Below are 14,917 nucleotides of genomic sequence, written 5' to 3' on the forward strand. Positions count from 1 at the left end.
TGGCAGAGAAATGTGGGGGGTGAGGGTGATGTTAGTTTTAGTTTTGAGAGTGTACCAGTAATCATGGGAACAAAGGCAGGACTCATGCAATCTGCCCATCAGTCATTAATTGTCAGTGACCGCTGCCACAGTCATTCAGAAACAATTAGAAGTGAGAGAAGGAAAGTGTATCACAAAGGCATAAACAATCCAGAATAACCACAGCTGGCACACACATTTTTAATGGGGATTTCACTGCCACAAGGATGCACATTGTTCTCTCTGGAAAGAATATTCATGAGGACATAATTACAATATTTGGTGTTGCATAAACAAAATCTCAAAAAGCACACTCCTCATCTGAATAGGGAACCCTTCAAGTCAATCAATGAAGGAAGCTTACACTGAGAAAAAGGAAAATCCTCCTTCTTACAGATGTATTATCTTTCCACTTAATCCAATGCTTCTCAACAGTAGCTATTCAGTGGATTTTGAAGAAGTCCCCTATCACCTTTCACTGAGAGTTTGTTTGGGCTTCTCTAAACAAAAAAATAAATCAGTAAGGCTGTTTCAAAATTAATCTAAAAAAATTAATAATGACAGGATTTTCTGGCTTCTTCTCTTCTAGTAGGGTCACTTATAATCTTACTTGTGCTTAACTAAGAGATTAAAGTATGTTTATTAGTTCTTTATCCATAACAATTTATTCTAATTCTGCTTTTGCCTATATAGTGATAGTGCAGCTAGAAAAAATTCTTCAGTTCTTTACTAAGGCAATGTTCCTTAACCTCAGAACTGTATTTCTTGCAGGATTAATATTAGAGGGGAAAGATTATCTGCTTTTACTCCTTGCTAGACCAAATTCTACTTTGTAAACCACGTGTTAGATTCAGTTACTGAAACAATATAGAATTTAAGCTAGACATAATGAAATTTTAATGAAATACCATTTACTGAAATAGATCTAAGACTATATTTTTCTATCCAGCATTATCTATTCAATTTATTTATAGAAATTTATATGTTAATAAATATCTTCTAATAACAATCAGGAATTTTATAAACAAAAATTGTTGTGAGAATTCCAGCAATCAGTATAGCAAGCAGTACCATTATACTTGCTGTGATCTTTTCACTAGACCAAGAGAAGACCAAAACTACAATTTAACTTTTCAAAAATTAACACCCACGTTTAATGAATAATCTAAACTACTCAGGAGATGTTAAATATGACAGTATAAGACCAGACAGTGTAGGGAAGTGTGAGAACAAAAGGATGGTGAGACAAAATTGAGGGTGATAAAATCCTCCAAGAATTTGAAAAAAAAGAGGCAGGAAGGGGACTAAGCTCAGAAAGTTCAAAGAATTTTGAAACTCACTTATGTTGTGAAACAGGCATTATCTGTCATGTGTTTAATAGTTTGGAAGACACACACTCTAAGGTCTTTCCATACCATTTTTCACTACTCATCAGAGCAACATTCTATGATCCCGTATATTAATGCAGAACTTGCAAATACAGACGTAGTCTTCGGTTATGAAGAGACCAAGTCAAATAGTGGTGGGGACACAAGGCCCAAGCAGAAATATCATGGCACAGAAAGTGACCATAGAGAATTGAAGGGAAGAAAATATGAAAATATCTGTATTTTTGAACAAAGTGGACCATGAGAAAAAAATGGCAAGTTTAAATGAATATTAACGGAGCTTCAACTGGTAACAGCATAATGGTCCCCACTAAACCCTGTGAATGTTTTTTAGACTGATAGGTCTAAAAAAACATCTGCCCCCCAAACCACCAATGAGGGCTGTTCTTTCCCATTTCCAAAGCTGAAGGAAATCGAGTGATTCCTCTAGACCAGTGGAAGAAAGTAGAGGGTAAATTGAAGACAGAAACCCTTAAAATATGAATGTCTGAGTATAAAAATATAACAGTCCCAAAATAGCTAAAGCTGACTTGGTCCTTCCTTTGCCCAAGGGTGAAAATTTGTAAAAAAATTACCTATTTTGAAGCTAAGTTGATGGTCAAGCAAAACCCCCAGTATGAAAAGCATGAGGTCCGTCCTGTGAGAGCAGTGGCAGACACTTTTAGATTCACTAGTTACACATGACCACAATGAATGCTGAAGTATTGAATTGTTTAACTGTGAAAGTGATATACTTATTCCAGACATTTTTTTTGAATAGAAGGAACAGGAATTTCAGATGTGGATCAAATGTTTCTATTTCTGTCATTGGAAAAACAGAATGGCTGAATTTTTGTTAAAGGAGTGAAAAGTGTGAAAATTGTGTTCCTTTGTAAGGAAAAACCTTGCTCCCTCCAGTAAATATTCTGTTATAGAGAAGGTAAACTATAACTTTAAATTCTCTAGGCAAGGACTTTTCTTGTAAAAAGGAAAACTCACAGACTACTTAAAAGAAAATAGATAAGAGAAATCCATCTAGGATTGAAAGAGGAAAAAGTATTTTAAAAATATAAATCCTACTCTCCTTTAACCTTTGCTCCCTCCTTCCAAAACAACAAAACTTTTAGATAGAGCAATTCATGTTTTCCATGGTGGTGTCAGAGTTGAAAGATTAAATAAAAATTTCTATAATTAAAACATTTCTCAAATTTTTCAGTCTCCTTGAGCAAATGTACTGAAACTAAGTCCAGTGTCCAGTACATTTAAGTATGCAGACTAAAGAAGTTGTAGTTTCTGTTAGCTCCAGAGTGAAGCAGAGCAATGTTATCACTGCAGTGTCAGTATAGGAAAGATGTAGGTTATCAGTAGTGAGATGTTATCTAGGCTAGATAATTTCTCAGACAAAATTGCTAGTTTGAGCTATTCTTATTAGTTTTCATAGTAAGATATGACTTCTTTCCCCTCAAATGAATCTTTTCCCCTCCATGCACCAGAAGGAAGAGGATCCAGCAGAAGATCTGGGTGCTTCATCTTTGTGTGGGAAGGTCCCTGGGCAACCTCAGGAGTCACCAGAATCTGGCCTGCATGTCTACAGAAATATGCACATTTTGATATGTAAGTAAGGCTCATTTGTGTTTGTGCAAGTAACATTCATCTGGAATCATTCTGCATTTCTATGGCCTTTTAATTTTTACAGTTGCATAGACAAAAAGATTCAATGTTTTACCAGAATGTGTAATCAGAAATTATTATTTTGATGAAACATTAGACTGTATTCTGTAGAATGTAATTACATATAAAGGTTTGATGTTTAAGGGAAACAAATTCTAACATTTCTTGTCAGGATTCCAAAATCCTGCCTATTTGCCTTATCAGTCCTTTTACCCGGTTTCAGGATTTCCTCATATCCAGAGATACTTTTCCCTTTTCATGTTTCTATACTGAAATAATTCTAATGCTCAAAGACATCACAAATCCAAATATCTTTTTATACAGCCAGCAACACATTCTCCACATCTCTGCTTTTTATACTTTCCACCTTTTATAGCCACTTATTCTATTCCAAAGCCTTCTACTATGAATTCTGCAAATGCAGTTCCTCCCTTCTCGACAGCTCTGCAATATCTACCATCCACACACTAAGTGCTTGTGCCTTCCTCCCACTCAGGCAGATACACTTCCCAAAAAACTTGAAATGTTACCACGTTTCTTTCCCCTGTCCCACAAACAGTGATTATCTGCCAGTGGGTCTTTGAGGGTATTAGTCATGAAAGACAGAGGCTTTTTAAAGTGCTGCATTATCTGTCAAATCTTAAATACAGGATATCTGTGCTCAGACAGGATTTCCCAGTTCTATTTAACAGGGACTCCAGCATTCACCTCACTTTGAGGATTTTAGGCTGCAATCAAAGACCAGGTGTCACAAAAGGAAAATAACTGAGACCTTTTTTAAAGTATACTGAAAAAAAAAAAAAAAAAGAAAAAGAAAAAAAAGGAAATCATAAATACAAGGAATTCACTTAATAGTAAGACAAAATTCTGAGGAAGCTGTATTTGTGAAACTCAACTGCTAATGGAACAGAAAGGTTTGGATACATCTTCTCCTTAGTTGTAATGCACTGTAAGCAAAGAGCAGTCAAGGAATGTTTGGAATTAATGACAAATACTCTACCTTTAAAGATATCTGCAAAATAACAAGTGTTACTAGGGATTTTAGCAAGTCATTGTATTTCTTATTTGGTGGCAATGGTCTCCAAAATGATTGCCAGGAAATAGCCAACCACTCTTTGCAACAAGTCAAAATTTCCATCAAAGAACACCAAATTTTGGCTTCTAAATTTGATAAAATTGTTGATTTTTTAGATGAAATACAAAATGAGAAGATTATGAAGAATAATTTTTAAAAATGAGAAGATTGACATTCCTTTTTTATTAATGATCTCTGTTAAAAATGAGAGCTTTCACAGAAAATCAGAAGGAGTAGAAATAATAAAGACAAAGGTAGCTGGCCATATTGTAATGACTATAATCTCACAAGCTCCTCATTGTTAAATCTATCATGCTTCATTCTCATTTAGAAGTCAGAGACTGAAGGATTAAAGTTATGAAGAGAATAGGATTAAAAATCATGTATGTTGATTTCTACCTATGATTAAACAAGGTGCTTATTTCAGCAGGAATTTCAACCTGTCTGTTCTTTACTGGCATCAAAGCCTTGATCTTTGCATAATGTGGTGGTGTGAATTCTTTTCTGTATGAAAAAACAGGACCACTCCTTTCAATGGTCCTTGTAGGAATGTTTCAGGTCACCTCCATTCTCATATTGTTTGCATTTTAGTGGCAAAAAACCAACCTCATGCTGTCAATGAGAATTTTGCTACTTGCTTCAGTGGTGAGTGGAATCCAATTTATAGCTCATTAAAGATGTGAATTGTTAAAACTCTGGTCCTGTTTCTCCTGAGGAGTTTACAAAATCTCTCTCCCTCCCCTCCTAAATTTCATTACACATTCTAGCTGAAAACTACTTAAGCTTAGCCATTTAACTTGGCAACAAAATGAAAAAGAGATGCTCTCAGAAACTGGATGTGAGTAGCTTCAGCAGCTCCAGCAGGAATTCAAGCTACCACAGCCATTCTGTAGAGGTCCTGTAGCCTTGAACCACCTTCCAGTAGCAGTGTAGTTTAAACTGTATTATCATTTTAGCTCCATTGTGCTGGTTCTGTTTTGGGGTATGTCACTGGTGAATGTGTCTATTTTATTCTGAAATTAAATAAAAAAATTTAAAAGTCTTACAAAATAATAGTAAAATTTTATTGCTGTTAGAAACTGCATAATTCACTGTATCTTACACACTGATGAGCATGCTGTGTTCCTTACAGGGGGCATTTGTTACACACGTTGTAATACTTTACGCATAAAGGGCCATTAGCAAAAATATTACTTCATATCTCTATGAACCTTTTCAGCTGTGAATCTCAGTCCACTTTATAAGCTAATAATCTTTACAGGCACATGAAAGATGTGTTTATGTAACCCTCTTTCATAAAACTCAGAAATTGGAAGTGATTTGTTTTCATATCACCATGAAGCAATTAGAATGAAAGCCTGTGGTTTTCTTCACAAAAGACCATGGGACAAGATAGTAACTTCCTTGACCTGCTTTTAGCAGCCTCTAAAATCCTCAGATTGCTGGAAGAGTTACTATGGGTTGCCACTACCTCCAAAGACAGGGATCCTTGCAGGCTGGGTGCCTCTGGGTCCCTGGCCTCTCCCCATTTAAATGCACTCTCTGGGTGAGCAGTGGGAGCAATGAGGATGAGAGAGCCAAATGCTCACTAAATAATCAAGGAAAACAGAATTTTTTTGTCTACTTTTACTCCTTCTTGTCCTTGCAATTACCAGCTCTATTTAAGATCACTGTTAGCACTCTACAGGGATTTGTATGGCTGAGACTGTGAGAAACTCTAATGCTTCTGAAGGCAAAGTAATACTCAGTAGTCCATTACAGCTCAAAGGACTTATCTCTTACACTGATAAGTGTCCTTCAAGGAAGCTTCACTCTATGCAAGACCTCCCCCCAGAGAGATACCAGAATGCTGCCCAGGGCACAGCCAGCCAAGGAATGCACATGTGGACAGCTGTTTTGTCTGAAAACTTATCCAAGGATGAAGAATTACTCTAATAAGCTGTGTCACTGAACCAGGCTGTCCAGAAAAGTGTCTTCTGAACTCCCAGGAATGAGGTGACCCTTTTCTTATTTTTATTATCATTATTGTGAGTTTGGCATGGAATAGTGTTTTGGTCAATGAATGCCCAGATGGTGTTGCCAGCATGAAATGCCCTTCCAAAGGTCATAACAGTTCAAAATATTTTGTTATGGTTTAATTAATGCAAATTGAAAATGCAAGCAGAGAAAACCCATTCAATATGTCAAAAAATGACAGAAAAAAATTAATTGTGATCAATATTATTACAAGTAATGCCAGCTCCATTACAAAACTGATTAAGTAATACTCAAAATGGGGTTAATGACCTGCAAAAGGGAGTTCTAAGTAAAAACAATCAAATAAAAAGCTATTTGTAGGAAAGTATTTACCCTCTTCAAGTTGCCATTAGCAAGTATCAGAAAACACAAACAATATCCATATAAGAGAAAAGTTCTCTACATGGCTTCCAGTGAGAAATGTGTGAGGGAATCAAGAAGTAATGCTTTGCCCATAAAACCAGCATGCCTATGCCCAATGCATCTATAAAACAACATTATGAAAGGTTGGTACATCTCACTGCAGCACTGTAAGGAATCAGGTATCCAATGATGAATTCTGGAGAGCTGGGTGGGGCAGTGAGAGCATCAAAGGCACCGCCTGTGACTGCAGGAATGGGGAATACACAACCCAAAAAAATGGGATGGGCTGGGCTTCAGTTCAACATGAAGACACTGAAATGCAGCAGCCTGTCTGCATGCAGGTGTTCACACAGGTGAATCTGGTGTCTGTGTCCTCCAAGTGCCAAAGCAGAGCTGACATTTGCAGTCAATGAAGTATAAAGGCAACTCAGCTCACCCTACATAAATATCTATATTTTGCAGTCAAGTTGGTGGGTGTAGAGGAGATGGAAAGACAGATGATGGATGAATGCTAGGTGAAATCAAAGTTTTATTTATAGTTGTAGGCCTACTCATATTTGAAAACTAGGGGATGGGAGAAAGGAGGTTGACATAAAAAGAGAGAGAGGGTTAAGAGTGATACAGACTATGGAATGGGATGGATTAGTAATGAAATTAGTGAAATTTTTAAAGGAAATATGTGAACTTGACATATTTGATCCCAGGAAATTTCAAGAGCTGTTTAATCCCCAAACTGGATACAGAAGAAATTGTTGATTTTTCTCCAGAATAAAAGTTCCCTGAAATGACTTAAAGAATATGAAAAAATTCATTGCTACATTTCTTAATTAAAAAATGAACTTTCTAAAACCTGTGATATTTCAGGTCATTACAGCTGAGCTGCCTTTCAGTATTAAACTACATTTCTTACTGCCTTATGGGACTCATCATTCTTTTCCATATTCTCTCTTGAAGAACAGACTCAGTTAGAAGACCACTCACACAATATACCTGTAATCATGCAAAGCCTGTGAATCTACTATGTTATATGACTTTACAGGAAGTTTAGCAATGAAGGAATCCAGCTCACAGATGCAAAGGGGGCAGAATTATAACTTCTCTAGTACTCTACACATAATAATTGTTTAACCAATTTTGATGTGAAAAAAAAATAGTTTAAAAGTAGTATTTGAATCCAGACAACAAAAAATATTTAACTTATATTTTCAGCAGGGAAAAAAAAATTATCTCTATTAAGGTCAAGATTTTCTGGAGGAAATCAGAAAACTGTAAAATATTGCAGCTGTTATTGTAGAACTGAGAGCTATTTCTGCTTATTGCTATTATGAAACTCAGATTGGCACCATAAAAACAGAGCATAAGAGGTGGTTCTTTCTTCAAAGTCCTGCCATCTAAGTAGCTCTGACAGAGCAAAAGTCAAAGTAATTTGCTGAAACTCACACAGAAATTCCACGACAGAGAGACAGAAATGAAGATCATCACTTAAAATCTCCTGACCTACAAAGGGATTCAGAGCAGTAGGTATCATTAAAGAAAAACAGAAGGAGTCCACAGCACACATGTAGGTGAAGAAAGCTTGACTTGGTAGAGCTTGTCAATCTCTTGGAAAAAGCATGTGAAAATTCTTAAGAGGAGGGATGTGCTGGATGGTTGATTCAGATTTTACGAAAGGAAATGAGCAAGCTCTGGGATTTGCAGCTACAGAAGCCAGAGATAATGAAGAAATCATATTTGTGAAAGGAGCATTGAAGAGCAGAAAGTGGAAGAGAGGAAATGCCTGGAGCAGAGAGGGCCCTCAATATCACCAGCCCAGAAGATCAGGACTCTGATATCCTGCTCTGCTTGGACATTGTCTGGTGTGGAAACTGTGTGCTGGTGGCAGAATGAAGAAGAAGGATTTATCAGGATTTGCACTGAAAGGACCACACAAAATTTGGGGTATTCACAATCAAAACCTTATAGCAGAATGTGGTAGATGATAAAGAAGTCATAATGTATCTCAGAGAATCAATACAAGTTCCAGATGTGGCAAAATGAATGTCAATGAAAAGCAAGAGTTATGCATGCAGTGATAAAGCATCAAGGTAGGTATAATTTCCTATCTAAACACTGATGTCTTCTTAAATTTTGTTTCTCTGAGTAAAGTATGCCAGAAAAAATCACAAAGTGTAACAGAAAATATTTTTGGCATAAAAAATCTACCAAGCTATAGCTGAAATTAATTATTGAAGTTAGATTAAATTTTAACAAAAATTAAAAATCCCTGTGTGCTATAATAAAGTTCCTTGTGTTGAACTACCATGGCAAGGTACAGTAATTTTAAGTCATATAAGTGATTTTGAAGAACTTTTTCCTCTGCAGGTATTAGATTAAAAAAAAAAAAAAGACAAATGACACTTTTGAAAAACAGAAGAACCTTAGAAAAGATAGGATGTTGGAAGAACAATCAATGTAAGAATAGAAAATCTCTCCCTAAAATCTTTTATGCATCACTCCAAGTACTTTGCATTAATGAGCTAAGCAACCTTAAAAGAACAACATGACCCAGCATACTGTAGTGATTCAGTAATCCAGTAGTCAAATAACTAAAAAATAATGCTTTTTCTTTAATGCACTGATCTTCATTTTAAATTGTTTCAGACACTTAGGCATTTTTTTAACATGTCAGTGCTGTTCTGATCTCAGTATACAACAGTTAACAGAAAAAAACCCCAAAAAACCAGCACATATTTACTCCAAGTAACTCTGTGCAATGTTACTCCACAGATACTGGTAGATTTTTTTCCTGCTTTTCCTATTACTATTATCTAAGGAGCAGGCTATGATATAGGTTCATATAAGTAATGTGAGAGATTTACAAAGCAAAGCTCCTGTGCCCTTGTTTTGTTTCAGTACCAGACCTCTATTGTAATCACTGTCGAATTTAGTCTGGGAGCTCATGTTGTCTGTGCTAGAATAAGCATCATAAAATCATTCAGACATGTAATTTCTGATGTCAGAAGAGAACGTCAGAATTGCTGCTGAAATAAGGAAGCTATTTTTGGAGTATAGCAATCTTTCAAAAGAAAGCCATTTACAAAAAAATCCATCCGGGATTTACCAAACCACTGACCCTGCAATTCATACAGCCAGCAACTCCTCAGTGACCTCTTAATCAGCCCTGAGTTTCCTTTCTGTTCATAGTATTTACGTTAACCAAATGAATGTGTTTGGAAAATTTAAAATAAATCAGATGCAGTATATGAAAACTTATGAACACATTTAAAATATTTAAAAATGCTTTGAATTAATGCACGTAGCATGCATGCATTTAATGCTCTGTATCTCACAACAATAAAATAAGTAGCAGTATTTAGAAATCACAACATCTTAACTGACTAATCGAACTGACATGGAAATACAAAACAATGAAAAAAAAAGCCCTTATCAGAAACAGATCGGTTACAACACATTCTTGCCTTGACTTTATTAAATGCTTTAAATACTGATAAACTTTACCAGAGAAAAATCAGAAATTATACTGGTATGATCTGTATTATTTCAAATCTCTGAATCTGTCAATATAATAATATCTCCTGCAAAACAGCTACAGCTCCTTTAAGCATCCTCAGCAGTATGTATGCTTTTAAATTTTAAGGCATTAGCAATGTAGTACCCCCCCAAATCCAGCCTTGAACTCTGACAGACACTGATCTCTTTTCTCCCTCCCACACCCTGTTTTATCAGACGCTATTTTGTTTAAATTGGCTATTAAATAGCATAGCACTGTACCTTTAAATACAAATCAAACAATATTCATATTCCCACGGTGCTGCTAGTTTCCCTTATGCATTGAATCGCCTGTAGATTAAAAGCTCAGAATCTGAAAAGGATTCTGTTCTGCAGACCAAAGTTCTCTGTAGGAGATGAGGGAGAGGGTCAGTCCCGGAGTCACACACACAACAGGCAGAAAACACACTTGTGATCCTCAGCTTTGGATAGCATCAGAAAGGGGAATAAAAAGCAGAAACACATGGCACACTCAGAACTGGTATCACTTATGGCTTCTAACCAAAGCAGCAATTAAACACCTTTCATCATTCCCCCAAATGCCTGATTTTTGTAAGAACTGAAAGAGACACACACACACAAAGGAAAATCCCCTCTGAGCAGCAAGGAAAACTTAATCACCTACCATTTTCTTTGCACTCTTCTGGAGGTTTAGCCTTTTTCGCAAGTCGTGGATCCAGCCATGATGTTGTCTTTGTGTTATGGCTGAAAAGAAAAGAGATCACTCTGAGCAGACACATACTGAAAGGAATCAAGTTTATTCCTTAAGAAAAAAGGGTTAGTCCAACAAAATTGCAATCGATACACTTAATTTGCTTACTGGTTCTAAGTAGCCCTGAAGGAGGTGTAAGAGTAATTGTGCAAGGCAGTTGTAAATTTGGCAACCTCAGCTCCCTGTCCTCAAAGCAGCTATTTTTATTAAAATCAACTAGAATGTTGCCAAGTTAACCTCATTGAAAATGCAGAACTCATCCAGAGCAAAAGGAATTTATTACAAATACAGTGTTCTCCCGTTGATCGAGTGCAGGCGACAGGATTCTGTACCATTCTCACAGTTTTCGGATAGAATTATTTTCATCTTAAACCTGTCCTTTTCATAAATACAGGTTTGTTATTTCTCTCCAGCAGCAGTGACAAGGCATAGCAAAAGTGATGCAAATTACAGCATGCTCCTGCAAAGTCTACATTTCCGGACAGGGTGATTAATGATACTTTGTTTAACAAACCTTTATCTCTCCATATATAATCCTTCTATAGAGATAAAATAGATATGCACAAGCTGAATGAATCATGTGGCTCCTTTCTATACTCAGAATAGATCTTTGAGAAATCAGCCATCAAAGAGCATTGAACTGGCAAAAATTGTTTTCTGGGAGATTATTTTGCCAAATGAATTGATACTTAGCACAGCTAATGAGACTTAAAAGCCAGATCCTTTCTATGTATACTTTACCCATAAGCAATTAAATTTGGAGCCAAATATTGCAAACATGTTAAAGAAGACTATAAACCAGAAAATGATGTCATCATTGCTCCTTGATTTTTTGAGATGCCTTTCCTACAATACCATCATTCAGAGACACTTCTAAACCATGTTTTATTTATCTGATACATCCTAAGAGGAAGCTCATTCCATACAATACTAAATGATTTTGTTTATTATTAATTTGCTGCGTCATTTTTAAGTGTACTTATGATTTCTTTTATAAACATTGGTATAAGGTGTACAAAAACAGGGCACCTGGCAAAAAAATGGATTAGGATGTAATTGTTTGTGAGTTTGTTAGTTATTGATACAGTCCATGTGATCCCAACACCACTGGTTCCCCTAGGGAAAAGTAAATAAATAGAAGAAATTCCTTCTCCCACTTTGTCTTCAATGGCAAATAAATTTTCCACTGCCTCGATTTCTCTCTCTCTCTCTCTCTCAAAACAGTGACAGTGCCTACTTCTCAGCATAACTGTCACCATGTTAAAGCTTCCTCCACATTTTGAATGGGAAAGAAGGTAGAGCAGAGTTATGTATGGATGAAATGGCAACTAAAATGAAAATTGAGGCACTTAAATTATTTTTTCTTAAAAACATTATCTAGTCTAGAACACCATTCATGACAGGTGAAGATGATAAACAAACCCTTCCCTTTGAGAGCTGAGCTATATTTGCAGATATGAAGAATGATGAGCCAAAGGTAAGGTGAATTTGAAATGATGCCAGCAGCCTGTGCTTGGTTGCAAGTGTAACTAAGACACTTTCTCAGAAGCTCTGGCTGCCTGTGGTTTCCTGTAGGGTGCATTTTTATGCTGCAGTCACAGCCCCACCACAGCTTGAGCAGACATGCTTGTGCTAACTTTAAATTAACTGGGGGAGATGCTCCAGCAGTGCCAGTGCTGCAGGATGGAGCTCAGCATGGGCCCATCACCCCAGCATCCATCCACTGAGCTCCTTGGGTGCATCCAGCAGCACATGCTGGGCTCCACACCACCAGGGATACCCTGCTAGCAGTGCCAGAGCTCAGAGTGAGCTTGGACATTCCTGTGGGAGCTGCAGCTGCATCTCTGGAGTGTGGGCATGTCTGGACAACAGCCACTCTCTCCCAGATCTTAATTCTGAATTACTTTAGGGACCCCCACGGACTGCAGCGACTAAATTAGAATCACAGATAGTTTCCTATGACTTTAAAAGATTGATTATATGATTACTATGATTACTACTAGCAATGTTGGCTGTGGTAGAGAGAAAATCTCAAAGCATTTTACAAAGGAAATAAAAATAACCACCCCTGGTTTAGAGGCAAGAAAATGGAGTCACAAAATCATGAAATTACTGTCCAGAGCCTCCAAACAAGCCAGTGACAGCAGCAGTACAAAAAGCCAGCTCAGTTGCAAGTCAACTGGCCAATGTCCACCCATCAGACTAGGTCAGTTCACTAGCCCTGGAAACATCCCTATAATATTTTTAGAAAGAGTTTTTAAGTATCTACAAAAACAGGTGCCAAGCTGGAAACAAGCCCAATTCAATATCAATATTTAAAAATGCGAATTAGTTGAATTACAACCTTCAAGGCTTTAGGTGAAACTAAGAACAGCAAGCAGTTCTTCCCTTTAGCATAAATGCAGCTTCCACAAGCCCAGCAGGACTGATGCTCCAGTTTTGTGCAAGATGGCCATTTTAAACAAAACCATAAAAGAACTAAAAAATCAACAGCTCTTCCAACAGAAGAGTGACCCTTCAGTCTGCAGTGAAATTTCACAGAATGGAGATGATATTTCATTTATATCAGCTCTTAGAGCACTCAATATCCTCTTCTAGGTGATATCTGTCAAACCTGTTCAGCAACTTAGTAACAGCAAAACTCATCCACAAGAACTTTTGTCTGTAACAAATAATTGCAGGGGCAAAGAACCATTTGAAATTCATCCCTTTTTTCCTTGCTGTGCCTTTTCTCTTGCCCTGCCTCTCCACTTTATAATCTCTACTAAACATACAATGCAGTGGGACTAAACAACTCCAGCAATGGGACTTGAAAGGCTTCTAGAACAAGTACTCTAGTGGGTAAAAAATCCTTTCCTGCTCTGAAGGCAGGACTTGAAAGAAGGCACAATCAACCCCACCTGACTCCTAACACCTCCACAGTACCATCAGTGTCCTCCTATGCTCTCCCTAGAGTTGTTTGCTTGGATCATCTTAGCAACCAGGTACACAACACACAAACAGTCCTTCAAGGAGGAGAGACATGCCAAATGTCACACTGCTCTCAGTAAAAGAGGGAAATGAGTAGCCCTGAGTACAGCATTGTGGTTTTAGGCACGTCCACATCTGTCCTGGATTGGAGTTTTACTTGGCAGGGCATTCTTCCAGTCTCCCCTGTGTCAGCTATTCCCTCTTCAGCTCTGTAAAGGACCAGAATGTGTAAAAGCTAAAGGGAAACAACCTTTATCTCCTGCTTTTAATATAATTTAAAGGAAGCCTAGATGGGAAAGCTTCAATGCGGGAGAAGAGACTGAAGGAACAGTAAATTGTAAATTGGTCAAATTAACACTAATGGCAAGAGTAACATGAACACATATCTGCTGCATAGGCTGTGCACACTGAATTCTTAAGCACTAAAAAAACCCTGTAAGGGGCATAAGCTGCCTACCTTACCACCAGGTATAATCAGGTGTGTCCACTTGGGAAGTCTTACAGACAGACCAGAAGGAAAAGGGGCTGGGGATTTACAGATTAGTTATGAATGAACAGCAGATGAATTGCAGCAGCAGTTGTCTCAAACAGGCATTTGGAATTGTCAGTGATGGAATGAGAGTGAAGTGATGAAACAAAAGCATCCTGTGAGAAATACAGCTGTGGCTCCAGCAACGTTTTACACTCACCAATGCTTCATTATTTGGCAATAACTATACCTTATCATTAAAAACATGTCTAGGAAACCCAGAATTTCAATGATTTTGATTACTAGTTAGGTCTACTGAGATAAGTGCTGGCAAATCAACAATGCATGTCTTAGAATCTCTCTAAAAATCAACAGTAAAATCCTAATTTTTGAAATTTTGGAAGCAAAGTTTCCTTAACAAAGGATCCCTTTGGTCTTGATTCAAGCAGGTGGAACATGGAAAGATCATATCTTTTTAAAATTCACCCAAATTTGATACCTATGTACAAAATAGAAACTACATATTGGCCTGAAGTGTATTGCAATTGTTTTTTTTTTAAAGGTTGTTCAGTAAAGAAGTGGAGCTTAATATTTTAGCCAAAAGTCAATAAAATATTATTGTTGAACTAACTTAAATCCTCTCTCTTTGCCAAGTATTTGCACCTAGCAGAAACAGTTTATTATAATCAGTCATCCTGTATTAGTTG

At 37.0% G+C, this 14,917-nt stretch overlaps 1 protein-coding gene across 15 annotated transcripts in view; it reads right to left on the bottom strand.

Annotated features, from left to right (window-relative positions):
* Positions 1–14,917, bottom strand: part of MAGI2 (membrane associated guanylate kinase, WW and PDZ domain containing 2) — a 702,121-nt gene that overhangs the window by 211,875 nt on the left and 475,329 nt on the right. For all 15 annotated transcript variants that reach the window (XM_077179136.1, XM_077179134.1, XM_054631283.2 and 12 more), the window contains one exon: positions 10,685–10,764. In XM_077179136.1, coding sequence (XP_077035251.1) covers positions 10,685–10,764 — 80 coding nt within the window. The remainder of the gene's footprint in view (positions 1–10,684; positions 10,765–14,917) is intronic.

This window comes from Agelaius phoeniceus, chromosome 5 (assembly GCF_051311805.1).
Source record: "Agelaius phoeniceus isolate bAgePho1 chromosome 5, bAgePho1.hap1, whole genome shotgun sequence".
Taxonomy (NCBI): Eukaryota; Metazoa; Chordata; class Aves; order Passeriformes; family Icteridae; genus Agelaius; species Agelaius phoeniceus.